Source organism: Cetorhinus maximus, chromosome 3 (genome assembly GCF_964194155.1).
Source record: "Cetorhinus maximus chromosome 3, sCetMax3.hap1.1, whole genome shotgun sequence".
Lineage (NCBI taxonomy): Eukaryota > Metazoa > Chordata > Chondrichthyes > Lamniformes > Cetorhinidae > Cetorhinus > Cetorhinus maximus.
In genome coordinates this window covers 9,709,049-9,736,360 of record NC_135881.1, presented here as the reverse complement: position 1 = coordinate 9,736,360, position 27,312 = coordinate 9,709,049, and the positions used below count along the sequence as shown (strand labels likewise).

The window sequence follows — 27,312 nt, the reverse complement described above, 5'->3', positions numbered from 1 at the left end:
TCCACCATCTACAAGTCAGGAGTCTGATGGAATACCCCCCACTTCCCTGGATGAGTGCAGCTCCCACAACACTCAATAAGCTGGACACTGTCCAGGGCAAAGCAGCCCACTTGATTGGCACCACATCCACAAACATTCATTGCCCCCACCACCAATGCACAGTAGCAGCAGTGTGTACCATCTACAAGATGCACTGCAGGAACTCACCAAGGCTCCTTCAACAGCACCTTCCAAACCCACAACCACTACCATCTAGAAGGACAAGGGCAGCAGATAGATGGGGACACCACCACCTGGAAGTTCCCCTCCAAGTCACTCACCATCCTGACTTGGAAATATATCACCGTTCCTTCACTGTCACTGGGTCAAAATCCTGGAACTCCCTCCCTAACAGCACTGTGGGTGTACCTACACCACAGGGACTGCAGCGGTTCAAGAAGGCAGCTCACCACCACCTTCCCAAGGGCAACTAGGGATGGGCAATAAATGCTGGCCCAGCCAACGACATCCACAACCCATGAATGAACAATAGAAGAAAAATTAAAATTCACATCCTCATGGCGGGGACAGGGACAGAGGCGCAGGGCAGGGGGCGGGACAGAGTCGCGGGGCAGGGGCAGGGGGCGGGACAGAGTCGCGGGGCAGGGGCAGGGGCAGGGGGCGGAGGCTGGGCAGGGGGCGGGACAGAGTCGCGGGGCAGGGGCAGGGGGCGGAGGCTGGGCAGGGGGCGGGACAAAGGCGCGGGGCAGGAGGCGGAGGCTGGGCAGGGGGCGTGGCGTGGCGGAGCAGGGGGCGGGGACAGGGGCGGGGCAGGACAGAGGCGCGGGGCAGGAGGCGGAGGCTGGGGGCGGGGCGGGGCGGGGGCAACGTAAAATCTGGAGCGGAAAATCCCGACTTTCGGCGGGAACCGGATAGTCCGGCTCGTTCACTCTTATTTCTCACCCCCGTCGATGCCGCCAAGACCCTGTCCCGTTTTTCCAGCGCTTTCGATTTCCTTCGTTTATCAAGTTTTATTTGTTATTTTCCGCTTCTCTCCGGACGCTCTTGTCAAGCGTTTTGTCAGGGTTTTACCCTGTGTAAATGCAAATTATTGTCTTCCCGTTTATTTCACAAATTATATTTCCACTTTATCGTAACATGAAGGAAATTGCATCTTAAAATGTGTGTTTGTTGTTTCTTTTTTTACCTGAAATGGCTTCTTTTAATGAGATTTAAACCCTGAGTGAGGATCTCCCGCTTCTTATGAAGCTGCAGCTGTTTTCTGGAACCACATGAGCGGCACCGAGACTCCGGTCGGAGCGTTTCCGGCCACGGACCCACTTCCGCCCCTTAGCCTCTTCCCCTCCTCCCCCGACCTAGCAACGCGGGAGCCCCTGGCAACGGTGAAAGGTGGGAAGTGGTTGCTGAGGCCGGCATTGGGCCTTGGCCCTGGTGACTCGCAGCTCAGCCCAGCCCAGCCTAGCCTAGCCTGCGAGATGTCGCCGCCTTTCCTGCGCACCGGCCGCCGCCTCCTCCTCACCTTGTCCCGCTCCCTGAGTTATCGTCAAGGCCAGAGCCCGGAGCCCAGGATCCGGGAGTATTTCTACTACATCGATCATCAGGGACAGGTAAAGCCCCGGGACGGGGGTAAATATCAATGTAAACCCCCGTGACAGGGGTAAATATCAACGTAAACCCCCGTGACAGGGGTAAATATCAACGTAAACACCCGTGACAGGGGTAAATATCAGCGTAAACACCCGTGACAGGGGTAAACATCAACGTAAACACCCGTGACAGGGGTAAACATCAACGTAAACACCCGGGACAGGGGTAAACATCAACGTAAACACCCGGGACAGGGGTAATTATCAATCTAAACACCCGGGACAGGGGTAATTATCAATGTAAACACCCGGGACAGGGGTAATTATCAATGTAAACACCCGGGACAGGGGTAATTATCAGTCTAAACACCCGGGACAGGGGTAAATATCAACGTAACCCCCCGGGACAGGGGTAAATATCAGTCTAAACACTCGGGACAGGGGTAAATATCAATGTAAACACCCCGGACAGGGGTAAATATCAATCTAAACACCCGGGACAGGGGTAAATATCAGTCTAAACACTCGGGACAGGGGTAAATATCAATGTAAACACCCCGGACAGGGGTAAATATCAATCTAAACACCCGGGACGGAGGTAAATATCAACGTAAACACCCGGGACAGGGGTAATTATCAGTCTAAACACCCGGGACAGGGGTAAATATCAACGTAACCCCCCGGGACAGTGGTAAATATCAGTCTAAACACTCGGGACAGGGGTAAATATCAATGTAAACACCCCGGACAGGGGTAAATATCAATCTAAACACCCGGGACAGGGGTAAACATCAGTTTAAACACCCGGGACGGGGGTAAACATCAGTTTAAACACCCAGGACAGGGGTAAACGTCAACATAAACACCCGGGACGGGGGTAAACATCAACGTAACCCCCCCCCGGGACAGGGGTAAATATCAATGTAAACACCCGGGACAGGGGTAAATATCAATGTAAACACCCCGGACAGGGGTAAATATCAAAGTAAACACCCCGGACAGGGGTAAATATCAATCTAAACACCCGGGACGGGGGTAAACATCAACATAAACACCCGGGACGGGGGTAAACATCAATGTAAACACCCGGGACGGAGGTAAATATCAACGTAAACACCCAGGACGGGGGGGGGGTAAATATCAATCTAAACACCCAGGATGGGGGTAAATATCAATCTAAACACCCAGGACAGGGATAAATATCAACGTAAACCTCCAGGATAGGGGTAAATATCAGTCTAAACACCCGGGTCAGAGGTAAATATCAGTCTAAACACCTGGGAGAGGGGTAAATATCAGTCTAAACACCCAGGAGAGGGGCTAATATCAGTCTAAACACCCGGGAGAGGGGTAAATATCAGTCTAAACACCCAGGAGAGGGGCTAATATCAGTCTAAACACCCGGGAGAGGGATAAATATCAGTTTAAACACCCGGGACGGTGGTAAACATCAACGTAAACACCCGGGACGGGGGTAAATATCAACATAAATACCTGGGACGGGGGTAAATATCAGTGTAAACACCCGTGACGGGGGTAAATATCAATGTAAACACCTGTGACGGGGGTAAATATCAACGTAAACCCCCGGGTCATGTGTAAATATCAACGTAAACCCCCAGGACAGGGGTAAATATCAATGTAAACACCCCGGACAGGGGTAAATATCAATCTAAACATCCGGGTCAGGGGTAAGTATCAGTCTAAACACCCGGGAGAGGGGTAAATATCAGTCTAAACACCCAGGAGAGGGGCTAATATCAGTCTAAACACCCGGGAGAGGGGTAAATATCAGTTTAAACACCCGGGACAGGGGTATACATCAACGTAAACACCCGGGACAGGGGTAAATATCAATGTAAACACCCGGGACGGGGGTAAATATCAACGTAAACACCCGTGACGGGGGTAAATATCAACGTAAACCCCCGGGTCATGTGTAAATATCAACGTAAACCCCCCAGGACAGGGGTAAATATCAACGTAAACCCCCCAGGACAGGGGTAAATATCAACGTAAACACCCCGGACAGGGGTAAATATCAATCTAAACATCCGGGTCAGGGGTAAATATCAGTCTAAACACCCGGGAGAGGGGTAAATATCAGTCTAAACACCCAAGAGAGGGGCTAATATCAGTCTAAACACCCGGGAGAGGGGTAAATATCACTTTAAACACCCGGGACGGGGGTAAATATCAACGTAAACACCCCGGACAGGGGTAAATATCAACGTAAACCCCCAGGACAGGGGTAAATATCAACGTAAACCCCCAGGACAGGGGTAAATATCAACGTAAACCCCCAGGACAGGGGTAAATATCAACGTAAACCCCCAGGACTGGGGTAAATAATAATATAAACATCCGGGAGAGGGTTGATAAATGATAATATAAACATCCAAAGGGTTGGTATGTAGCAGTGCTGAGGACCAGAGCATTGGAGAAATCTGAAACCACCTGTGAGGTGGTAAATTTGACTAAAAACAGCTGAGCACTGAGCTCCGGACAAAAATGCAGTCATGCGAACGTATAAATCCTGTTAATTCAAAATCATTTTTCTTGCACTAAACAAAAAAGTACCCAATAATTGGAAATAAACATCCTATCTCACAGCAAGGTATGAATTTTGTGTTCAGAAAATTAATGATCGAATAACCAAAATGGAACAACTGTGAATTGAGAAGAATGTGCTGTATCAGGGCAGTTAACTAAAGATGCTTATGAAATATGGGCTGAAATGTCAGAGACTGGATTAACATTGATTAAACAGTTAAGAGACTGGGGAAGTATCAACATAAAAAACCCAAACTGGATAGATAATATTTAATATAACCCCAGAGCCCAGTAAAATAACAAAAGGGCCATTTTTAATAGTAAACCACACTGCCATGGTCTTGACAAATAGCTACATAGCACGTGATAAATATAAAAACAAACACTAAGGTTATCATAAATCTCAGAACCTGGGAAACGTTGATACAAATGTTGGAGACAAAGAAATATTAATATGTACAGAAACCAAATAAATATTGATTAGTAAGCTAAATTGTGGTATAAATACTTGGTAAATATTAATATAAAAAGGTCAATGACCAAGTAAATATTATTAGCATAAATAGCTCAGAAACCAGCTAAATATTGACCGAAACGTCCAAAACAAGGTAAATGTCATACAAACATACGTACGAACAAGGAGCAGGAATAGGCCATTCAGCCCCTCAAGCCTGCTCCGCATTTAATAAGATCATGGCTGATCTGATAGTAACCTGAAATCTGCATCCCACCTACCCCTGATAACCTATCACCCCCTTGCTTACCAAGAATCTATTCACCCCTGCCTTAAAAATATTTAAAGACTCTGCTTCCACCACCTTTTCAGGAGCTGGTATACGTGAAAAGAAATTCTTGGACCTATTAAATATTAATCTAAACCCTGGGACATTGTAAACAAAGCAAAACCATTTAGATTTACCTTATCTGTACAGTTAAATATTTTGTACAAGGTCCCTCTCAGTCATCTCCTTTCAGGTCAGAAGAGTCCCAGTCTTTCCTCATTGTTGTGCCTCCTTTGAACTATAATTATTCCCACCGCAAAGTCATTAAGAATTACTATGAAGGAAGCTACTATACTGAGGGATAGTGACTGTGCTGCTCCCAAGCCTGTGTAGCTAGAGGCTTAAAGTTATCTGGACAAATAAAAATGCTTTAAGGATACATAAATTGTATTTCCAAGCCCACCATCTAGAAGGACAAGGACAGCAGGCAAATGGGAACATCACCACCTGGAAGTTCCCCTCCAAGTTACTCACCATCCTGACTTGGAAATATATCGCTGTTCCTTCATTGTTGCTGGGTCAAAATCCTGGAACACCGTCCCCAACAGCACTGTGGGTGTACCTACACCACACAGACTGCAGCGGTTCAAGAAGGCAGCTCACCACCACCTTCTCAAGGGCAACTAGGGATGGGCAATAAATGCTGGCCCAGCCAGCGACGCCCACATCCCGTGAATGAATATAATAAAAAGGGCAACTGAGTGGCTCACTGGATCATTTCACAGCTGAATTCAAATTCCAGCAGCTACTGTGGTGGGGTTTTGCACTGATGAGCAGGATTTTCCCACGAGCTTTGGGACCCCGACATCGGGATCAAACGGGGCGTCCCGAGGTCAGTCACCCTCACCTCACCTCGGGAGTTCAGCTCCTTTATCCATGTCCTGAGCCCCCAGCTGCCAGAATCCTCCTTAGTCACCTCCGAGCTTGCAGAACAGCCTATTAAGGTCAAAGGGCAGGGTCATGATGCTGGCTCCTTGTTTAATTTTCTCCAATTTCACCATCTCTTGCTGACATTTGCATTAAACTAGGATCTGCCGACTCTGGCACTGAGGGGATTGGTCAATTAAAATGTCCTCAGTATTTGCTGGCTGCATTTGTTTGGCTTAAAGCCTTTTGGTAAGTTGAGCTGCCGCTGGCTTAGTTGAGATAGTTTAAAATTAAAAGCAAGACTCGCAATTAAGAATATTACCCAGTTATCACTAGTGAGCAGACATTACAGGAAGTGGTGGAGGCAGGTTGAAAATAGAAAATTCATGGGATGTGGGCGTCGCTGGCTAGGCCAGCATTTATTGCCCATCACTCATTGCCCTCGTTCAGAGGGAATTTTTAAGAGTCAACCACATTGCTGTGGGTCTGGAGCCACATGTAGGCCAGGCCAGGGAAGGATGGCAGGTTTAACTTCCTTAAAGCTGTAAAAAAAATCTTGGCTCATTGTCCAATGTTTTATCCTTCTTTGTAAAGCTCTTTCCTCTATCTCACATGGTGCTAGTTCTGATTTTTGTTTTGGTTTGTTTGGGTAGAAATCAAATTATTTTATACTTTGCCTTTTTATTGAGACAATCTCGACTTATTTTCACCAACCTCACAGATCGATTGAGCCGGTCTCTGCAAAATTGATGAGTTCCATTAAGTCTGCACCAATCCCAATTTAAGTCTGAACTGCAACCATGTCTAAGAATTGGCATCATTTTGCTTCATACCTTCACACATGTTTTGTTTTTCCTTTTGGGGAATGGTGGGGAAGTGTTGGAAGGATTAGCAGGCTGATTATCATCCTGTTGAACTGCATCATGAACACTCCTTCACGGTCAACAAATCTGAGAGGGGGGCTTGAACCCAGAGATCCTGGTTCAAAGCTATTTGCCTGCACTATCCCCCTATCCCTTGACATCTTTAATATCTAGAAATCTATCGATCTCAGTCTTGAACATACTCAGTGACTAAGCCTCCACAGCCCTCAGGGGGTAGAGAATTCCAAAGATTCACCACCCTCTGAGTGAAGAAATTCCTCCTCATCTCAGTCTTAAATGGCCAAACCCTTATTCTGAGAAAACTGTAGCCAATGAAATGCAAACAGCTGGGTCCATTTCCCTTTCCCTGATTTTTCCGCTGTATTCCCACCACAGACCTTTCCTGCACAACTCAACGGTGACTCAGGATTAAGTTCCGACCAAAGTTCCCTTTAAAACGTTATTGTACGCACTGCAGGAGCTCAGCAAGGCTCCTTTGACAGAGTAGAATGGGAGAAGTTGTCCCATTGGTGGAAGGATTGAGAACCAGAGGGCACAGATTGAAGATAATTGGCAAAAGAACCAAATGCATCACGAGGAAAATAATTTCACGCAGCAAGTGGTCAGGGTCTGGAACGCACTGCCTGAGACTGTGGTGGAAGCAGATTCAATCAAGGCTTTCAAAGGAAAATTGGATCATTTCCTAAAGAGAAAGTTTTTCAGGGCTACGGGGAAAAGGTGGGGGAGTGGAACTAGATAAGATGTTCTTGCAGAGAGCCAGCATGGACACGATGGGCTAAGTGGCCTCCTTCAGTGCTGCAAGCATTCTATAATTCCATCCACCTGAGCAAACGACCTCACATGTCACATTCATAGAGAGTACTGCCCATAAGGTAATTGCCATTTCAACACTCCACCCTGCTCTCATGCCCACATGTCCGTCCTTGGCCTGCTGCAATGTTCAAGTGAAGCTCAACGCAAACTGGAGGAACAGCACCTCATCTTCCGACTAGGCACTTTACAGTCTTCCGGACTTAACATTGAGTTCAACAAGTTCAGATCATGAACTCTCTCCTCCGTCCCACCCCCTTTTTCATCCCCCTTTTTTCCATATTCATTTTTATTTATTTATTTTTTAAATGTTCATTTTTTCCCCATTTATTTTCATTATTTTTTTTTAAAAATGATTTCCATTTTCATTCATTGTTTTATCCCCAGCTTTTAGCCTATTTTCGATCTTTCTTCCCCCACCCCACCCCCACTAGGGCCATCTGTCACTTTCCAGAGTGCTTACCCTAGTCTGGACATTGTCACATTTTGCTTTCTTAATGACACCATTAGCACCTCCTTTAGCCAGTACCACCACCATCAACAACTCTTTGACCTTTTGTTCATGACATCTTTTGCCATCTCCCCTTTGCCTCCGTCTATTGCTGGCCTTCTATCCAGCTTCACCGGTTCCACCCCCCCTTAAACAGTATATATTTCACCACATCTCTACCTCCCTTTAGATCTGAAGAAGAATCATACGGACTCGAAACGTTATCTCTGTCTCTCTCTCCACAGATGCTGTCAGACCTGAAGAATTTTCCAGAATTTTTTGTTTTCATTACTCATAAAGTGTTGTTTAAGATATAAAACTATTATACTTTTGTGCAATGTTAAAGGGGTTAAAACTGTTTGCCGGTTGGAGTACGCGAGCAGCTGGGGTACCCAATAGTAAAGTTTTGGAACCTCTGACCCAGAGCCACAAAGAGCAGGGAGATCCCACGGCCTTTGCTGATTTGCCTGATCTCAGATAGAAGGGGTGCATGAATTGGCTTCAGCATTTCTGGGCAAATGAAATGAAATTGCAACTGGCTCCTGGCCTGTGACCCCTGCTGGAAAGCACGTGTGCTGGGATCAGTTGGTGACGGTGGGATCAGCCTTGGTTACAATGGCCCCAGTGCCATCCAAATGAGCTGCCAACAATCATTGGCGATGGATCTGAATAAAAGATTCTAAAATTACGGGGTTAGTAAGATCAGAAGAAGAGGGATGATGGTTGAACAGGACTTGGTACAGGTTAGGATATAGTCAGCAGAGCTTCATGTACGAGCTTCAGTTTCTGGAGTGTGGAAGATAGAGGCTAGGCCGCGGATGTATTGGAATAATCGGAACTGGAGAAATGGATGAAGGTTTCAGCAGCGGATGAGCTGGGAGCACAGATGGAGCTGGGTGATATTCCGGAGGTGGAAGCGGAAGTCTTTGTGATAGGAGCTAATTGACCCCAAACTGAGGGTCCAGATGGGGCAGCAAGAATGTGAACATCTCAGTGACAGTGAGTAAGTGAGTTTGTGGGGTGGGGGCTGGGGGATGGTGGGTGGGAATGGTGGTGGTGTGTGGGGTGCCAAAGACAATCTCACAATGTTTAAATGGATGAAACTGATCTCACCAGGCACTATGAATCGAGCAAGTGGCCTGACAACACAGAGGAAGTGGGGAGGTAGCAGGAGTTGGTTCTGAGGTAGAGCTGGCTGTCACCAGTGTACATCCCTTCCTAACAGCACTGTGGGTGTACCTACACCACATGGACTGCAGTGGTCCATGCCAATTAGGGGCTTCGCTGTCCCTCATGGGCTTAAATGTGCAATGATGGTCAAAATGGAATGGCTAATTGGAATCCAGCTAATGTAGATTATCAAGAGCACAGACCCTGGTTGTTCTGTACAGTGTTTCCTTGCCCTTAGCAAGTACTCATTGCTTCCTTTCATTCAGAATTGGAAAGACCATTCAGCAGGATAGATGAACAAGGGGATTTAGGAGTTGTGATTTTTACAAGTGACTTGCTGTAACATTGACTGCACTTCAGAAAGTAATTCCTCACTTGTGAAGTGATTTGGGATGTCCTGCTTTTGTGAAAGGCGCCATGTAAATTCAAGTCTGTCTTTCTTTTGTTTCAACCACAGAGTGTAGGATTACATGTTGGCCTGACCATGTATACTCCCTTCCTTGACTCAGTTCATCTGCTGCTGAAACCCTCAACCATGCCTTTGACTGTTCCAACGCACTCCTAGCCTGCCTTCCACGTTACACCCTTCAAACACTCAAGCTCATCCAAACCTCTCCTGCCCATGTCCTAACTCACGCCAACTCCCATTCACTCATCAGCCCAGTGCTTGCTGACCTACATTGCCTTGGTTTTAAAGTTTACATCTTTGTTTTCAAATCCTTCCATGGCCTCTCCTTTAAGATGCTCCTTGAAACAGACCTCTTTGACCAAGCTTTTGGTTATCTGTCCTAATATCTCCTTACGGGGCTCAGTGTCAAATTTTGTTTGATGTTCCTTCTGTAATGATTTTTATTACATCAAAGTCGGTACATAAATACAAATTGTTGTTAGTGAACCATTTGGGATTTTTAAAATCATACCTTGCACAAAATCTTAAACCTGCGTCCCTTATCCTTGTACCATCAGCTAATGGGATTCTTTGTCTACCTTATCTAAAATTGTCATAATCTTGTACACCTCTATCAAATCTCCCCATAATCTCCTTTGCTCCAAGGAGAACAACCCCAGCTTCTCCAACCTAACCCTGTAGCTTAAAACCCTCATCCCTGGAACCATTCTGATAAATCTCCTCTGCACCCTCTCAAGGACCCCTAAAAAGGTTCAGTGCAACTTCCCTGCTTTTGTACTCAATGCCTCTGTTTATAAAGCCCAAGGTCCTACATGCTTACCACTCTCTCACTATGTGTGAGAATATCCTGTAAACATCCTGTGACTAGAAATAAATGCTGAAATTGAATGATTATCAATTTAAACTCATCATTAGGAAAATCATCATCAATATAAAACTAGCCACAGTCAGTCGTTGGACCATGGAATGTTTTTCCACAAGGACCGGTTGAGAGAACGAGACCACTGCATTCTTTAGGGGAAAATTGAAATACTGTTTGAAGACGAGGAAGATGCAGAGAGAGAATGGGACAGTGGGATTAGCTTTGGATTGTTCTAGCAAAGAGCCAACATGGATATTATGGGCAGAATGGCCTCCTATGCTGTGACTATCCAATGCTCTAAACAGATGAAACTGATAAATAATATAGTGATACAAAAATACAAATATTAATATTTATCAGATGAGGGACAGGCCAACCTGTGCCTGAATCTCATCCAAGACTAGAACACACTCAGCATTCCTGCTCCTGATCACCGTCCCCACTGGATGTTAGATGCGATCCAGTTGTGTGTTTAAAGGATAGTTGTTACTATATGGTTGAAAGTATCAGGTCAGAATGACATTAAGATTCCATGTGCTTTTGATCATAGAATCATAGAATAGTTACAGCACAGAAGGAGGCCATTCAGCCTGTCATGTCTGTGCTGGCTCTCTGAAGGAGCAATTCACTTAGTGCCATTCCCCTTCCTTTCCCTGTAGCTCTGCAAATTTTTCCTTTTTGGATAGTGATCCAATTCCTTTTTGAATGCCTCAATTGAATCTGCTTCCACCATATTCTCAGGCAGTGCATTCCAGATCCCAACCACTTGCTGCGTGAAAAGATTTTTCCTCATATCACTGTTGCTTCTTATACCAATTACTTTAAATCTATGGCCCCTGGTTCTTGATCCTTCCACCCATGGGAACAGTTTCTCCCTCTCTACTCAGACCCATCATGATTTTGACTACCTCTATCAAATCTCCTCTCAACCTTCTCTTCTCCAAGGAAAACAGCCCCAACTTCTTCAATCTATCTACATAACTGAAATTCCTCATCACCGGAACCATTCTCATGAATCTTTTCTGCACTCTCTCCAATGCCTTTACATCTCCCCTAAAGTGTGGTGCCCAGAACTGGAAGCAATACAGTTGAGTTTGAATCAGTATTTTATACAGGTTTGATGTAACCTCCTTGCTCTTGTCCTCTATGTCCCTATTATTAAAGCCTAGGATGCTGTATGCTTTATTAACCGTGCTTGCAACCTGTCCTGCCACTTCCAATGATTTATGCACATATACATCCCGGTCCTCTGCCCCAGCACCCCCTTTTGAATTATACCCTTTACTTTATATTGTCTCTGTGTGTTCTTCCTACCAAAGTGAATCAATTCACACTTCTCTGCATTAAGTTTTATCTGCCACTTGTCCAACCGTTCCACCAACCCATGTCCTTTTGAAGTTTTACACTATCCTCCTCATGGTTCACAACATTCCAAACTTCATATCATCGGCAAATTTTGAAATTGTGCCATGTACACCAAGGTCTAGGTTGTTAAGATATATCAGGAACAGTAGGAGTTCTAACACCAATCCCTGGAGAACCCAACTATTAACCTTCCTCCTGTCTGAGAAACAACTGTTCACCGCTACTCTATGCTTCCTGTCACTCTGCCAATTTCATATCCACGTTGCTACTGTCCCTTGTATTCCATGAGCTCGAACTTTGCTCACTGGTCTGTTGTGTGACACTGTATCAAATGCCTTTTGGAAACCCATATACACCACATCAACAGCATTGCCCTCATCAACCTTCTCTGTTGGCTCATCAAAAACTTAAAGCAAGTTAGTTAAACGCGATTTGCCCTTAACAAATCCATGCTGGCTTTTCTTAATTAACTCTCATTTGCCCAAGTGGCTATTAATTTTTTCCTGAGTTATTCTTTCTAAAAGCTTCCCCACCACTGAGGTTAAACTGACTGATCTGTAGCTGCTGAGCTTATCTATATATCCTTCTTTTGAATTAGGGTGTATCATTTGCAATTCTCCAAACCTCTACTCTGAGACTAAGGAGGACCGGAAAATTATGGCCAGTGCCTCCGTAATTTCCATTCTCACTTCCCTCCGTATCCTTGGATGCATCTCCATCAGTCCTGGTGTCTTATCAACTTTAAGTGCAGACTTTAAGCTCTTCCTTATCAATTTTAAACCTTTCAAGTGTCTGAACCACCTCTCTTTCACCATGAACTGGACAGCATCTTTTTCCTTGGTAAAGACAGATGCAAAGTATTCATTTAGTACCTCATTTACTGTGTTCTGCCAGTAGAGGTTGCTGCAGCTCTGTATCAATAAAAAGTGACAGCAACAGAAAGTTCTTGCTGCATCACCTTCCGTTCATTAAAGGGACAGTGTATACGACTGAATTATCACCCAATCTCAACACTATAAGGGAGCTTTGCATGGTGTTCCTCATGGCGTCCGTCAATCTTCCTTATTGTTTAAAACTACAGGTTAGAGGCAGCCTGGCAATGAATGTACTTTAAGCTGCCCTCATGAATATATTATGAAGTTATATCCTAGTGAGTTTCTAATGTCACACCAGAGGGGCAAGACTAGGTCTTGCTTCCAGCCTGCCTCTAACCTGCAGTCCCTCCTATACAGCAACATGTGGGGGTGGTGGTGGTGCTGCTGGGGGAGAGGAGACAGCTGGAGCAGACAATTCAACAATTTTAGAGCATAGCCTCTACTTCCATTTTGTTTTGTATTTTTTCTGGTTTCTTTCTTTATTCCTTTGCATTCTAACGTCATTCACTGCTCATCTGGACACATCTTTTGTTTCATTGCTTTCCCTATTACCACCCTGTTTGGCTCTTTGACAATGATTACCTGGTCATTTGTATCATTACTGTTGGGAACTGTACTGTGCAAAAATTGATAGGCCCATTTCATTACACTACAACTGTGGCTACGCTTCAAAATAATTTCATGGGTTGTAAAACACTTTGGTTGTGAGTATAGTGTGGATGGATATCTAACACTCGTTTGTGTCTGTCAGACTTCGAGTGTGACATTGTGAGACGTGCAAAATTCTGCCACGTTTCTATATATTTCAGTGCTGGTGCGATGCCAGAAATGTAGGCCGTACATCCCAGCAATTGAGTGATCAAATTAAACAACATGTTCCTTCAGTTGTTTGGAATAGATAGAGTACGGGTCGTACTCTGCAGCCTGCACTTGCAAAATGAAAACAAAATGTCTACTGTTAGGTGTGATTCTGCAATTGGACAGCACTTGCTGAACTTGCACTACACTAGCTACACCAGCAACCAATTTAAGATAATCAGTCAAACTCATTTACGCTAGCTAGAAGTGACATACATTCATACACAGAGACCCATTCTCTGCAAAAAAAAAGGAATATGTTCAAGCCTTGTGCCTTTCCATGGCCTTGGCCAATCAGAGTTGACTTGCCAACCAAACCATACCCTATTCTCCTGTAGTATAAATTGTTGTGATCTTTTGAAATTTGGCATTCTTTTGCTTGTCCTGATAAGTGCAAGCTGAAAAGCTTCAGCAACTTGTCTCACGGAAAGGCAGTCTTGCCTCTCATTGACCTGAACATCTGCTATAACTGGTTAGCCCCTAACTGATCCAAGCAATGCCTATAAATTACACTGTGTGCTACTAAAGAGACACATCAGTTTGTACACTGCCACATTTAAAACCAGGCTAATAAATTTTGCACTGTGACAATCTGCTTGTCTCTCTTAACCAAGATGTGCTCTGACTTATTGGGAATAAGACTTTGGAAGAACTTCCAGTATTAGTTGACCGCTGTGGCTCAGTGCGTAACACACTTGACTCTGAATCAAAAGGCTCAAGCTGTCCTCCAGGCACCAGAGCACAAAAACCGAGGCTGCCATTCTAGGGAAGTGCTGCAAGGCAGAGGTGACATCTTTGGGATGGAGACGTTAGGCCAAGGCTCCTTCTTGACTCTCTCTGGTGGTCACAGAAGATCCCACAGTGCTATTAGAAGAAGAGCAGGGGAGTATCATCCCCTCCCCCAACAAGTGTGTATTTAGCAACGTTTATCTCTCAACTGGCACCTGAAACAACATTGTAGTTCTTATCTTATTGTGCACAGCAAGCTCCCACAACATATTGGCAGCTGCAATTCCTATATTACAACGGTGACTATACTTCAAAAGTGCTTGGTTAGGATGTTCTGAGGTGATGGAAGTCACTATGTAAATGTATCTTCCATTCTTCCTTATTTATAGAGTGGGGTACAGTATGCTGGTATGGTGGGAGTGTCAAGGGACCAGTAATCCAGAGGCCCAGTCTAATGCTTTGGGAGTACAGATTCAAATCCCACCATGGTAGCTGGTGAAATTTAAGTTCAATTAATAAAATCTGGAAATGAAAGCTGGTCTCTGTAATGGTGACTGTAGATTTTCATAAAATCCCATCTGGTTCATTAATGCCCTTTAGGGAAGGAAATCTGCCGTCCTTACCTGGTCTGGCCTACATGTGACTCCAGACCCACAGCAATGTCGCTGACTCTTAACTGTCCGAACAAGCCACTAGTTCAAGGGCATTTAGGGATGGGCAACAAATGCCAGCCTTGCCAGCAACACCCACATCCTGTGAAAGGGTTAAATAAGAGGACTCTTGCTGTAATTTTTGACCTTCCGGACATTTCCAATTTTATTTTTTTACATTTGATTTAACAGTAACTACAATATACAAAACGAAAAAGAGCAGAAGTAAAGGGAGGATAAAAGGTAAGAGCTGTGGGAGAACTTGAACACAGCAGCAGAGAGCGTTGGGGCAAGGAGGCAAAGATCATACCTGTAGGGATGTCACACAGAACCATCAGTCAAAGAATGGGAGGGGACAGAGACAAGCGGCCAGCACTGGGATTGTCTTAATTTCCAAGTAGCTTAGTTCAGAGCGAGATGCAGAATGGTCTGGAGTTAATCTTCTTGTAGCATCATCCTGTTATTGTGAACATGTCATGTGTCTCGAACGATTATCTGCTTTGATTGCCACGCTTTCTGGCATATGTCAGTTCATCTCTTTCTCCTTTCAACTTGTCAGGATTTGTTATTCTGTTTCTTCACCGCTCAGTGACCTTTTCTTTCCATCTCTCTTGTTTTTTGCCCTCCCCCTTCTCTTGCTGAATTCCAAGTTGCTAATGCCAGTCATTAATTTGGCTTTCTTGTCAACTAATTCTGATGTGCTGATGCTGCCTATTTTCACAGAATCTCACAGAATTTTAATGGCACAGAAGGAGGCCATTCGGCCCATCATATCTGCACCGGCTCTCGAAATGAGCATTATGACCTAGTGTCATTGCCCTACCTTTGCCCCGTACCCCTGCACATTGTTTCTATTCAAATAATCGTCCAATGCTCTCTTGGATGCCCCGATTGAACCTGCCTCCACCACCACAAAAAGAGTCTCTTTTTTTCAGCAATACTCAAGTTTTGTACTACCAAATGACTATTTCTGACTATTCTCTGAATAAAGATACTCCTTTAAGAACAATTGTTATCCAGCCTTTCCCCCACACCCACAACAGTCTTGGCTTGTTTCTCCAATGATCCAGCTTGTGTTTGGTTTCACTTCCAGGCAGTGCATTCCAGACCCGAACCACTTGTTCTGCGAAAAAGTTTTCTCTCACATCACGTTTGCTACCTTTGCAAATCACTTTAAATCTGTGCCCTTTCGTTCTTGATCCTTTTTTGAGCAGAAACAGCTTCTCCCTATCTGTCCAGCCCCTCATAATTTTGAACATGTCTATCAAATCTTCTCTCAGCTGCCTTCTCTCCAAGGAGAACAGTCCCAACCTCTCCAATCTATCTTTGTAACTGAAGTTTCTCATCCCTGGAACCATTTTGTAAACCTCTTTTGCACTCTCTCCAATGTGTTCACATCCTTCCTATTATGTGGCACCCAGAACTGCACACGACACTCCAGTTGAGGTCTGACAAGTGCCTTATATAAATTCAGCATAACCTCTTTGCCCTTGTACTCTATGTCCCTTTTAATAAAGCCCAGCATACTATATTCTTTATTAACTGTTCTTTCCACCTGTCCTGCCACCTTCAATGATCTATGCACATATACACCCAGGTCTTTCTGCTCCTGCAACCCCTTCAGAATTTCACCCCTTATTTTATATTGTCTGACTATGTTCTTCCTACCAAAATGTATCATCTCACACTTCTCCACATTGAACTTCATTTGCCACCTATCTGCCCACTCCACCAACTTGTCTATGTCCTTTTGAAGTGCTACACTGTCCTCCTCGCAGTTTACAACACTCCCATGCTTCGTATCATCCACAAACTTTGAAATTGTCCCCTGTGTACCAAGATCTAGATCATTAATATACATCAGGAAAAGCAAGGGTCCCAATACCGGCCCCTGAGGAACTCCACTACAAACCTTTCTCCAGCCCGAAAAATTGACCATTACTCTCCGCTTCCTATTTTTCAGACAATTTTGTATCCATGTTGCTACTGTCCCTTTTATTCCATGAGCAACAACATTTCTCACAAGTCTGTTGTGTGGCACTGTATCAAATGCCTTTTGAAAGTCCATGTACACCACATCAACAGCATTACCCTCATCGACCTTTTCTGTTATCTCTTAAAAAACTCCAGCAAGTCAGTTAAACATGATTTCCCCATTAGAAATCCATGCTGGCCCTTCCTTATCAGCCCATATTTTTCCATGTGATTACTAATTCTATCCTGAATAATTGCTTCTAGAATCTTGCCCACCACTGTCGTTAAACTGACTGGTCTGTAATTGCTGGGCTTATTCTTACAACCTTTTTTGAACAAAGGTGTTATGTCTGCAATTCTCCAGTCCTCTGGTACCATCCCTGAGTCTAGGGAAGACTGAAAAATTATGTTCAGTGCCCCTGCAATTTCTGCTCTCACTTCCTTCAATGTCCTTGGATGCATCTCGTCCTGTCCCGGTGCCTTGTCAACTTTAAATATTGACAGTTTATCCAATACCACCTCCTTATCAATTATGAATCCTTCTGGTGACAGAGTTTCCTTATCTGTTACCATGGCCTGGGTAGCATCTACCTCCTTTGATCCAGTTCCATGTTTGTTCTCCTGTCTAACTTATTCCGGACAGGGAGCTCTTAACAAGGTGAAACCATACACAAGTTGGATCATTGGAGAAACCATCCAAGCCTGCTGTGGGTGTGGGGGAAAGGCTGGATAACAATTGTTCTTAAAGGAGTATCTTTATTCAGAGAATGGTTAGAAATAGTCGTTTGGTAGTCCAAAACTTGAGTATTGCTGAAAAAGAGGCTTTTTTTGTTGAAGCTTTTCATCTTGCACTCATCAGGACAATTCACAAGAAAATACCAATGTCAGGGGAAACAACATATTTATACAGAATGAGAAGAGAGTACTGATTCTTTGGCAAGTGGACTCTGATTGGTAGAGGCGTTACCGTGGGAAATGCACCAGCTGATGGTGACTGACAGTTAACTGCCAATCATTGTTTGAAATTGAAACCAGGCTGCTTGACTCTGATTGGTCAAGACATTGCCCTTGGGAATGAACCAGCGAATGGCTGTCACTTATTTTGTTTAGCTAAAACAGACGTAATGTGTGTCTGCAAAGAACAGGGCCCTGTGTAAATTAATATGTAGGTTCCAGTGCAAATGCGTCACACTGAGTCGACTGACAATCTTAAATTGGTTGTCAGTGTCATTCTTAGAACACAGGATTATTTAGAAAATGTTATAGAGTCATAGAGGTCTACAGCACAGAAAAAGGCCGTTCGGCCCATCGAGTCTGTGCCGGTCAAACAGGTACCTAACTATTCTAATCCCATTTTCCAGCACTAGGCCCATAGCCTTGTATGCCATGGCATTGCAAGTGCACTTCCAAATACTTCTTAAATGTTATGAGGGTTTCTGCCTCTACCACCCTTTCAGGCAGAGAGTTCCAGATTCCCACCAGCCTCGGGGTGAAAAAAATCTTCCTCACATCCCCTCTAAACCTCCTGCCCCTTAACTTAAATCTATGCCTCCTGGTTATTGATCCCTCCACCAAGGGGAAAAGTTCCTTCCTGTCTACCCCATCTATGCCCCTCATAATTTTATACACCTCAATCATGTCCCCCCTCAATCTCCTCTGCTCCAGGGAAAATAACCCCAGCCTATCCAATCTCTCCTCATAACTAAAACTCTCCAGCTCAGGCAACGTCCTGGTAAATCTCCTCTGCACTCTCTCTAGTGCAATCACATCCTTCCTATAATGCGGATTCCAGAACTGCACGCAATACACTAGCTGTGGCCTAACCAGCGTTTCATACAGTTCCAGCTGTATAAAAGATGTGATAACTGGGCATTTAGAAAAGAATGGTGACATTGGGCAGAGTCAAGATGGATTTCACAGCATCACAGTGCAGAAGAGGCCCCTCGGCCCATCAAGTCTGCACCGACACGTGAGAAACACCTGACCTACCTACCTAATCCCATTTACCAGCACTTGGCCCATAGCATTGAATGTTGTGACGTGCCAAGTGCTCATCCAGGTACTTTTTAAAGGATGTGAGGCAACCCGCCTCCAACACCCAGTCAGTGCATTCCAGACCGTCACCACCCTCTGGGTAAAAAAAAGTTTTTCCTCACATCCCCCCCCTAAACCTCCTACCTTGAACTTATGCCCCCTTGTGACTGACCCTTCAACTAAGGGGAACAACTGCTCCCCATCCACCCTGTCCATGCCTCTCATAATCTTGTACACCTCGATCAGGTCGCCCCTCAGCCTTCTCTGCTCCAATGAAAACAACCCAAGTCTATCCATAAGACCATAAGACATAGGAGCAGAAATTAGGCCATTCGGCCCATCAAGTCTGCTCCGCCATTCAATCATGGCTGATAAGTTTCTCAACCCCATTCTCCCGCCTTCTCCCCTTACCAATCAAAAACCTATCTATCTCGGTCTTAAATACACTCAATGACCTGGCCTCCACAGCCTTCTGTGGCATTGAATTCCATAGATTCACCACTCTCTGGCTAAAGAAGTTTCTCCTCATCTCTGTTCTAAAAGGTCTTCCCTTTACTCTGAGGCTGTGCCCTCGGGTCCTAATCTCTCCTACTAATGGAAACATCTTCCCACGTCCACTCTATCCAGGCCTTTCAGTATTATGTAAGTTTCAATCAGATCCCCCCTCATTCTTCTAAACTCCATCGAGTATAGACCCAGAGTCCTCAAACGTTCCTCATATGTTAAGCCTTTCATTTCTGGGATCATTCTCGTGAACCTCCTCTGGACCCTCTCCAGGGCCAACACATCCTTCCTGAGATACGGGGCCCAAAATTGCTCACAATATTCTAAATGTGGTCTGACCAGAGCCTTATAAAGCCTCAGCAGCACATCCCTGCTTTTATATTCTAGTCCTCTCGAAATAAATGCCTTCCTAACTACCGACTCAACCTGCAAGTTAACCTTAAGAGAATCCTGGACTAGGACTCCCAAGTGCAGATTTCTGAATTCTCTCCCCATTTAGAAAATAGTCTATGCCTCTATTCTTCCTACCAAAGTGCATGACCTCATACTTCCCCACGTTGTATTCCATCTGCCACTTCTTTGCCCATTCTCCTAACCTGTCCAAATCCTTCTGCAGCCTCCCCACCTCCTCAATACTACCTGTCCCTCCACCTATCTTTGTATCATCTGCAAACTTAGCCAGGATGCCCTCAGTTCCTTCATCTAGATCATTAATGTATAAAGTGAAAAGTTGTGGTCCCAACACTGACCCCTGCGGAACTCCACTAGTCACCAGCCGCCATCCTGAGAAGGACCCCCTTATCTCCACTCTCTGCCTCCTGCCAGACAGCCAATCTTCTATCCATGCTTGTACCTTGCCTCTAACACCATGGGCTCTTATCTTACTGAGCAGCCTCCTGTGCAGCACCTTGTCAAAGGCCTTCTGGAAATCCAAGCAGATAACATCCATTGGCTCTCCTTTGTCTAACCTACTCGTTACCTCCTCAAAGAATTCTAACAGATTTGTCAGGCATGACCTCCCCTTGATGAAACCATGCTGACTTTGCCCAATTTTACCATGCACTTCCAAGTATTCTGAAATCTCATCCTTAATAATGGACTCTAAAATCTTACCAACGACCGAGGTCAGGCTAATCGGCCTGTAATTTCCCGTCTTTTGCCTCACTCCCTTCTTAAACAGGGGGGTTACATTAGCGATTTTCCAGTCCTCTGGGACCCTCCCTGACTCCAGTGATTCCTGAAAGATCACCACTAACGCCTCTACTATCTCTTCAGCTATCTCCTTCAGAACTCTGAGGTGTAATCCATCTGGTCCAGGTGATTTATCCACCTTCAGACCTTTCAGTTTTCCTAGCACCTTCTCCTTGGTAATGGTCACCATACTTACCTCTGCCCCCCGACTCTCTTAAACTTTGGGGATGTCACTCGTGTCTTCCACTGTGAAGACTGACGCAAAGTACCTATTCAGTTCCTCCGCCATTTCTTTGTTCCCCACTACTACTTCTCCAGCATCATTTTCCAGCGGCCCAATGTCCACTTTTGCCTCTCTCTTACCCTTTATATATCTAAAAATACTCTTGCAATCTTCTTTTATATTACTGGCTAGTTTACCCTCATATTTAATCTTCTCCCTCCTTATTTCTTTTTTAGTTGTCCTCTGTTGGTCTTTGTAGGCTTCCCAATCCCCTGGTTTCCCACTGCGCTTCGCCGCATTGTATGCTTTCTCTTTAGCTTTTATGCTGTCCCTGACTTCCCTTGTCAGCCATGGTTGCCTCGTCCTCCCTTTAGTATGCTTCTTCTTCCTAGGGATGAATTTGTGCTGTGTCTCCCAAATTACTCCCAGAAACTCCTGCCATTGCTGTTCCGCTGTCTTTCCTGCTAGGCTCATCTCCCAGTCAATTCTGGCCAGCTCCTCCCTCATGCCTCTGTAGTTGCCTTTATTCAACTGTAATACCGTTACATCTGATTCCAGCTTTTTCCTCTCAAATTGCATGGTAAATTCTATCATATTATGGTCACTTCCTCCTAAGGGTTCCTTCACTTTAAGCTCCCTTATCAAATCTGCCTCATTACACATCACTAAATCTAGAATTGCCTGTTCCCTAGTGGGGTCCACCACAAGCTGCTCCAAAAAGCCATCTCGTAGACATTCCACAAATTCCTTTTCTTGGGATCCACTACTAACCTGATTTTCCTAGTCTACCTGCATATTGAAATCCCCCATGATCACTGTAACCTTGCCTTTCTTACACACCTTATCTATCTCCTGGTGTATCTTGTGCCCCACATCCTGACTACTGTTCGGAGGCCTGTACATAACTCCCATTATGGTTTTTTTACCTTTGCGGTTCCTCAATTCTACCCACACAGATTCTACATCATCTGACCCTACATCATTTCTTGCTATCGATTTAATTTCATTTCTTACTAACAAAGCAACCCCACCCCCTCTGCCAACCTGCCTATCTTTTCGATAGGATGTATATCCTTGGATATTTAGCTCCCAGTCCTGATCCCCTTGCAGCCATGTCTCCGTGATGCCCACCACATCGTACCTGCCAATTTCAATCTGCGCCACAAGCTCATTTACCTTATTTCGTGTACTGCGTTCATTCACGTAAAAGGGTACCGAGGTCCCATTAAGGTCCCACACAGGAGGTTAGTAAATAAAATTAGAGTGCTTGTGATTGGAGGAAATATAGTAAGGATTGGGAACTTGTTAACAGACTGAAAGCAGAGAGTAGGAATAAACAGATCATTCTCGGGATGGCAGGTTGTTACTTGTGGGGTATCACAATGTGAGGACCAATTGTAGTATCTCCAAACTTGCTGATGACACCAAACTAGGTGGGAACCTAAGTTGAGAAGGATTCAAGGAGGCTTCAAGAGGATTTGGACAGGCTAAGTGAATGGGCTAGAATGTGGTAGATGGAAAATAATGTGAATAAGTGTGAAGTTATTCACTTTGGTTGAAAAGACAAAAGCAGAATGTTTCTTAAATGGTGAGAGGTTGGTAAGTGCGGTTGTCCAATGGGACCTCGGTACCCGTGTTCATGAGTCACTAAAAACTAACATGCAAGTGCAGTAAGCAGTTAGGAAGGCAAATGGTATGTTGGCCTTCATCGCGAGGAGATTTGATTACAGGAGTAAGGATGTCTTGCTGCAGTTATATAGAGCCTTGGTGAGACCTCACCTGGAGTATTGTACACCATTTTGTCCCCTTATCTAAGGAAGGATATACTTGCCATAGAGGAAGTGCAACAAAGGTTTACCAGATTAATCCCTGGGATGGCGAGATTGTTGCTTGAGGAGAGATTGAGGAGACTGGGTCTGTATTCCCTAATATTTTGAAGAATGAGGAGTGACCTCATTGAAACTTACTAAATTCTTACAGGGCGTGACAGGGTGGATGTGGATAAAACATTTTCCCTGGATGAAGATTCTGAAACCAGGCTTTTAGGATAAGGGGTAGGTTACTTAATACTGAGATGAGGAGAAATCTTTGGAATTCTCTACCCCAGTAGGCTGTGGAGGCTCAATCATTAAACATGTTCAAGACAGAAATCAATAGATTTCTGGAGACTAATGACATCAGGGGTATGGATATCGCGTGGGTTTTGGAGTTGATGGTCAGCCATGATCTATTTGAATGGTGGGGCAGGTTCAATGGGCCGAATGGCCTACTCCTGTTCCTATGTCCCTAAGGCCTTGTCAATGGCAGCCAGGTTTCCAGGGATGGACTGGAAAACATCTGATGAGAGACAAATTCAAACTGTTTAGGCAGAGGATTGAACTAGGTTTCCTGAACCTGCTGTAACTATTCAAAATAAAATTGGTAAAAGGTGCTTCATGGGACGGCTACACGATAAAATATGACACCGAGCCACAGAGAGAGATATTGATCAGATGGCCAAAAGCTTGTTCAAAGAAGCCGGTTTTAAGAAGTGCCTTGGAGGAGGAAAGCATGGTAGAGAGGTGCTGACATGTAAGGAGGGTATTCCAGAGCTCGGTAACATGTATGTAATACTCCCATCTTCTTTACATCACCAGAAGTGACACCATAAAAATAATAAAAGTGTAACGGTTTAAGCTTCTTAAACACTGCATTCTAATGGTTGTAATAATTTCTACTTGAGCGGGCTGTGTCTGTTAAGAACTGGTAATATACGGATTGAATAGCCCAGAGCTAATAATTACCCCATTTAGCAGCAACGTGCTGCACTTGAAATTGCAGAGTATTCTCACAATGTTGCTATTCAATCTGCAAGGTAGAAACCAGCACACTGAGGACCTGAGCACTGTTAATCCAATTTATTTACTAATGAGGAATCTAAAGCACTAAAGGAATACTGCACGTTACAATAAAGGCAAATGAAAGTTGTAGAAACTGTCCACAAACTGTCTATTTTATCCTTCTCACATCTCCGTTTTTAGATGGACCGACCTAATAATACCTTTTCCCCACTTTTTCTTCCGGTTTCTTGGGTGAACTTATCTTGTTGCTTAATACGTAGAATGGAGCCTTGAGGTGTGTCCTCCGAGTCGAGGTAGAACATATTGGCTCTAATATTCACTGTGTTCCTGAATCTATTTTGGCACCTGTGCCAGAACGGCCAGCTGTTGAAGGATTCATGAATTTTATACTTTTTAATTTCTTTGAAGATAGGGATGTCAAAGGAACAGTAACACCAGTTACTATGATGAATTCCTCCCCCCGCCCCCCCACCCCCCCCCCCCCCCCCCATCCCCCAGAATGCCATTGAAGAGAAAATGTAAATCCCTGGTATCCACTGTGACTTTGATTCACCGTAACCTATGCTACATAATCTAATATGTAACACTGCCTTTCTCTGAGCAGGCATTTTAAATTGTCAAAGCAAATGGCATTTCTCTTCAATAATATAAAAGCAAAATATTGCGGACGCTGCAAATCTGAAACAAAAAAACAAAAATTGCTGGAAAAACTCAGCAGGTCAGACAGCATCTCATAGAGCCATAGAGGTCTACAGCGCAGAAAAAGGCCCTTCGGCCCATCAAGTCTGCGCCGGTCAAACAAGTACCTAACTATTCTAATCCCATTTTCCAGCACTAGGCCCATAGCCTTGTATGCCATGGCATCGCAAGTGCACATCCAAATACTTAAATGTTATGAGGGTTTCTGCCTCTACCACCCTTTCAGGCAGTGAGTTCCAGATTCCCACCACCCTCTGGATGAAAAAATCCTTCCTCACATCCCCTCTAAACCTCCTGCCCCTTACCTTAAATCTGTGCCCCCTGGTTATTGATCCTTCCACCAAGGGGAAAAGTTCCTTCCTGTCTACCCTATCTATGCTCCTCATAATTTTATACACCTCAATCATGTCCCCCCTCAATCTCCTCTGCTCCAGGAAAAATAATCCCAGTCTATTCAATCTCTCCTCATAACTAAAACTTTCCAGCCCAGGCAGCATCCTGGTAAATCTCCTCGGCACTCTCTCTAGTGCAACCCATTCCTCCCTATAATGCGGATTCCAGAACTGCATACAATACTCTAGCTGTGGCCTAACCAGCATTTTATACAGTTCCAGCATAACCTCCCTGCTGTTATATTCTATGTCTTGGCTAATAAAGGCAAGTATCCCATATTCCTTCTTAACCACCTTATCTACCTGTCCTGCTACCTTAAGGACTGGTGGACATGCACACCAAGGTCCCTCTGATCCTTGGTATTTCCCAGGTTCCTACCATTCATCATGTATTCCCGTGCTTTGTTTGTCCTGCCCAAGTGCATTACCTCACACTTATCCGGATTAAATTCCATTTGCCGCTGTTCAGCCCATCTGACCCGCCTGTCTATATCGTCCTGTAATCTAAGGCTATCCTCCTCACTATTTACCACCCCACCAATTTTTGTGTCATCCGCGAACTTATTGATCAACCCTCCTACGTTCAAGTCTAAATCATTTATATATACCACAAACAGCAAGGGACCCAACACTGATCCCTATGGAACCCCACTGGACACAGGCATCCAGTCACAAAAACACCCCTCGACCATCACCCTCTGCTTCCTGCCACTCAGCCAATTCTAGATTCAATTTGCCAAATTGCCTTGGATCCCATGGGCTCTTACCTTTGTTATCAGTCTCCCATGCGGGACCTTATCAAAAGCCTTGCTGAAGTCCAAGCAGACTGCGTCAAATGCATTGCCCTCATCTACAGACCTGGTCACCTCTTCGAAAAATTCAATCAAATTGGTCAGACATGACCTCCCCTTAACAAAACCATGCTGACTGTCCTTGATTAATCCCTGCCTCTCCAAGTGTAGATTAATTCTGTCCCTCAGAATTGCTTCCAATAGTTTCCCCACCACTGAGGTTAGACTGACTGGCCTGTAGTTTCCTGGTTTATCCCTTCCTCCCTTATTGAATAACGGTACAACATTGGTTGTCCTCCAGCCCTCTGGCACCTCTCCTGTGGCCAGAGAGGTATTGAAAATTATTGCCAGAAATTGCTCAAAAATTGTTGTCCAATTGCGGAAATGCATCTAATGTTGGACACTTTTTTTTGAGTTTTGCAAGCATGGGCTGGTTGTGAACAGTCCATCCCCTGCCTGTTGCAAACAGCAGAAGGGACATGCTGTTTGACATGATCTGCCAGCCTTTGGGACGTACAGCCTACACGCCTAGCATCACACTTGGAGGGGAACTTCCAGGTGGTGGTGTTCCCATCTATCCGCTGCCCTTCTCCTTCTAGATAGTAGTGGTCGTGGGTTTGGAAGGTGTTGTCTAAGGAACCTTGGTGAATTTCTGCAGTGCATCTTGTAGATGGTACACACTGCTGCTACTGTGCATCGGTGGTGGAGGAAATGAATGTTTGTGGATATGGTGCTAATCAAGCCGGCTGCTTTGTCCTGGGTGTCCTAGTGCATGAATCACAAAAGGCTAGTATGCAGGTACAATAAGTAATGAGAAAAGCTAATAAAATATTATTGCTTATTGTGAGGGGAATTGAATACAAGAGTAGGGATGTTATGCTTCAGTTGTACAGGGCACTAGTGAGACCACACTTGGAGTACTGTGTACAGTATTGCTCACCTTATTTAAGGAAGGATGTAAATGTGTTGGAAGCAGTTCAGAGAAGGTTTATTAGACTAATAACCTGGAATGGGTGGAAAGATTGGACAGACTAGGCTTGTATCCGCTGGAGTTTAGTGGAGTAAGAGGTGACTTGATTGAAACATATAAGATCCTGAGGGGTCTTGACAGGGTGCATGTTGAGAGGATGTTTCCTCTTGTGGAAGAATCTAGAACTTGGGTTCATGGTTTAAAAATAAGGGGTCGCCCATTTAAAACAGAGAGAAGGTGAAACGTTTTCACTCAGGGTCATGAGTCTTTGGAACTCTCTTCCGAAAAATCTGGTGGAAGCAAAATCTTTGAATATTTTTAAGGCAGGGGTGGATAGATTCTTGGTAAGCAAGGGGGTGATAGGTTATCGGGGGTAGGTGGGATGCAGATTTCAGGTTACTATCAGATCAGCCATGATCTTATTAAATGCCCTCGAGCAGGCTCAAGGGGCTGAATGGCCTACTCCTGCTCTATGTCCGTGTGGAGTATTTCAGAGTGAGGGACTCCCTTTCGAATGTGGAATATCTGAGTGAGGGAATCCCTTTCGAATGTGAAGTATCTCCGAGTGAGCTCAACCTTTTGAATATGAAGTGACTGGGAGAGGCTGCACTATGAACCAGGCACGTTAGCATGGAGTATGCATGGATTGTGTAAGAAGTTGACAGTGTTGACACTGACCTGTGTTTTCTTGTATGAGATGTGGTATTGACATTGTCCTGTGATTTCTCTTGTGAGTTGGGGTGCTAACACTGTCCTGTGATTTCTCGTGTGAGTTGTGGTATTGACATTGTCCTGTGTTTTCTC

At 44.7% G+C, this 27,312-nt stretch overlaps 1 protein-coding gene across 1 annotated transcript in view; it reads left to right on the top strand.

Moving 5' to 3' along the window:
* The first annotated feature begins 1,369 nt into the window (after nt 1-1,369).
* Nucleotides 1,370-27,312, top strand: part of c3h8orf82 (chromosome 3 C8orf82 homolog) — a 35,044-nt gene continuing 9,101 nt past the window's right edge. Inside the window, exon 1 of the mRNA XM_078536334.1 lies at nt 1,370-1,607. Coding sequence (XP_078392460.1) covers nt 1,476-1,607 — 132 coding nt within the window. The 5' untranslated portion in view covers nt 1,370-1,475. The remainder of the gene's footprint in view (nt 1,608-27,312) is intronic.